This window comes from Arachis ipaensis, chromosome B10 (genome assembly GCF_000816755.2).
Source record: "Arachis ipaensis cultivar K30076 chromosome B10, Araip1.1, whole genome shotgun sequence".
In the NCBI taxonomy this organism is placed as follows: domain Eukaryota; kingdom Viridiplantae; phylum Streptophyta; class Magnoliopsida; order Fabales; family Fabaceae; genus Arachis; species Arachis ipaensis.
In genome coordinates this window covers 133,080,288-133,082,988 of record NC_029794.2, presented here as the reverse complement: position 1 = coordinate 133,082,988, position 2,701 = coordinate 133,080,288, and the positions used below count along the sequence as shown (strand labels likewise).

Below are 2,701 nucleotides of genomic sequence, written 5' to 3'. Positions count from 1 at the left end.
CAACAACTTTGTTTTAAGTTTTAACGCCCAAACAAAGTATTATTGGCAATAATATATAGATTAAAAAAACTTTTCCACAACAACAAAATTTACGGAGGAAAACGTTCAAGGGTAACACAAAAATGAACCAAGTTCAGATGAATAATGGTGGCAACGTGAATAAGTTATGACTAGTTCTGATAGACCACGCTATCGTGTAGTGTAAATGCAAAATAATAATACCCCCATCCATAAATGTGGCTTTGCAATGTATTTAATTTTTTAAAAATATATATACAAAAATTCAGTCATTAAATTAACTCAATTACAATGTATTTGTATATATTATTTAATTTATGTTCAATGTGTACATAGAATTATTGAATTTTTAAATAGTGTTGACAATAATCTTCTTGAAATTCCACAAAAAGTTAAGAATCACCACCCTGAATTTACGATCACCGTTACTTTGGGCGTCAAACTCATTATAGTTTTCTTGTTTGATACTCTTAATATCTATTTTGAATATGACGTTATCCTCATGAGTCATGACTAGCTAGATAGAATTACCTGAAATTGACCATAAGACTTTAAATTAAAATAACCTTTTTTTTATATTAGAAGTTTGGAACCAACTAAAAAAGGTCCTTTAATTTAGCTTATAGTATTGGTGAAGAGTAGTGTTAAAGTAAAATAACATTTATAGAATTTAGTTAATAATAATGGTCACGCAATAACACAAAATCAGATTTTGTTTTTGATATTGGAGTAGCAACAGTATTTTTTTAAATTGTGGGTTGATGGGGTGTTATTTTTAAATGTGGAACCGTTTAATTAGATAAACAAAAATTGGACCGTCTAATTTATGAGAAAATAGAAATCGAACCGAGGAATTTATGAAATCGGACCGAGAGATTTGTGAGAAAACATAAATCAGACTGAGAAATTTCTATTAAAAAAATAAAAAATTTTAAAGTATAGAAATCGTACCCTTCGATTTGTATATATTCCACACTTTTGAATTATATGCTGATTTTGATTCAGAGATTCAGATTCGATGAGAAATTCCACCGAGTAAACTTCTACTAAATATACTAGTTAATGTTACATTAACTTGATGTTGTCTTTTATATATAATAAGACGAAGGAAACATACAGAAGGAGCAGTAGCACCGCACCACGCTGAAAATGAAGATCACCATCCTAATAATAATAACCTCCTGTTGTGTCTTCCCTTTCGTCTTTGCAAACCTAAGGCTTGGCTTCTATGGTGTCAGTTGTCCAAAAGCGGAGGCAATTGTTCGTGATGTTGTTCAGAGGCATTTCAACAAAGACAGATCCATAACCGCCGCTTTGCTTCGCATGCACTTTCATGATTGTTTTGTTCGAGTATAAAATAAGCTATCTTTCTAATATTATACTAATAAATAATATAAATATTATTGAATCAACTATTTTCAGAAGTCCATGAAAAAGTTTAAAATTTAAAATTCTATTAGTTTGTTAGCGTAGTTTAAAATTTAAAATTCTGTTAATTTATTTTGTATTTGTCTCCAAGGGATGTGATGCGTCGTTGCTAATAGATCCAACGGGGAACAGGTCATCGGAGAAAGATGCAGTGCCGAACCGAACCGTTCGAGGATACGACGTCATTGACGACGCTAAGAGTATCTTGGAACGAGCTTGCCCTGAAACGGTGTCGTGTGCAGATATCATATCACTGGCGACGAGAGACGCAGTGGCTCTAGCCGGCGGACCAAGTTACAATGTCCCGACGGGAAGAAGAGACGGGTTAGTTTCGAACCCAAAAGAAGTGAGACTTCCGTCGCCGACACTGTCGGTGTCGGAAGCTATGCAGTCGTTCGCGGCAAAGGGGTTTTCGCTGATAGAAATGGTGACGCTGGTGGGAGGAGGACACTCAGTTGGAGTGGCGCATTGTAGCATGTTTCGCGAGAGGCTTTCGAGCTTTCGAGGAGGAAGCGTTGATCCCACCATGGATCCTGATTTGGATGCAAGGTTGGTGCAGTTATGTGGATCGTCGAACCGGCCGGCCACGAACGATCCGACCGTGTTTTTGGACCTAAACACGCCGTTTGCGTTTGATAATAGATTTTGTAATCAAATTCTTGAGAGGAGAGGCATACTTCACTTCGATCAGCAGCTGGCTATGGACGAATCATCCAGAGACATGGTTTCGCGTTTTGCGACGGATGGTGATATCTTGTTTCAGAATTTTGCAAATGCCATGATAAAATTGTCTGCTGTTAATGTTTGGCTTGATAATGAAGGAGAGATTCGAAGGAATTGCAGGGCTTTTAATTAATTACTTAATTAATTAATTCCCTCTTTATAGAATAGAATGAATGAACGAGTGAGTGTATATTGTATAATAATTGTGCCTTCAAGCTAAGATGAATACTAATACTAATGTTGACTATTTGTAATTGGTGTTTGCTATGGTACGGTGATAAATTCATAGGTACCGATACATTTAAAATATAAATAAGTAATAATAAGACATATGGAATTTATTTTCTACATCAGCATTTAATTTTTTTTAAATATATATTATATCACCACTTTTACTAATACACCCTTTTAATTAAATAAAAATAAAAAATATTTTTTGTTTAATTTTATAAAAAGTCTTAAATATTCTTACTTTATTTGATTAGACAAAAATACCCTTTTAAATTAATCAAATTTTAGAATTTAATTAATT

General features: G+C 33.7%; 1 protein-coding gene across 1 annotated transcript; it reads left to right on the top strand.

Moving 5' to 3' along the window:
* Nucleotides 1,017–2,423, top strand: LOC107622035 (peroxidase 44-like). Its single transcript, XM_016323970.2, has 2 exons — nucleotides 1,017–1,368; nucleotides 1,538–2,423. Exons 1-2 carry the CDS (start codon nucleotides 1,168–1,170, stop codon nucleotides 2,300–2,302), a joined length of 966 nt encoding a protein of 321 aa, XP_016179456.1. The 5' UTR covers nucleotides 1,017–1,167; the 3' UTR covers nucleotides 2,303–2,423.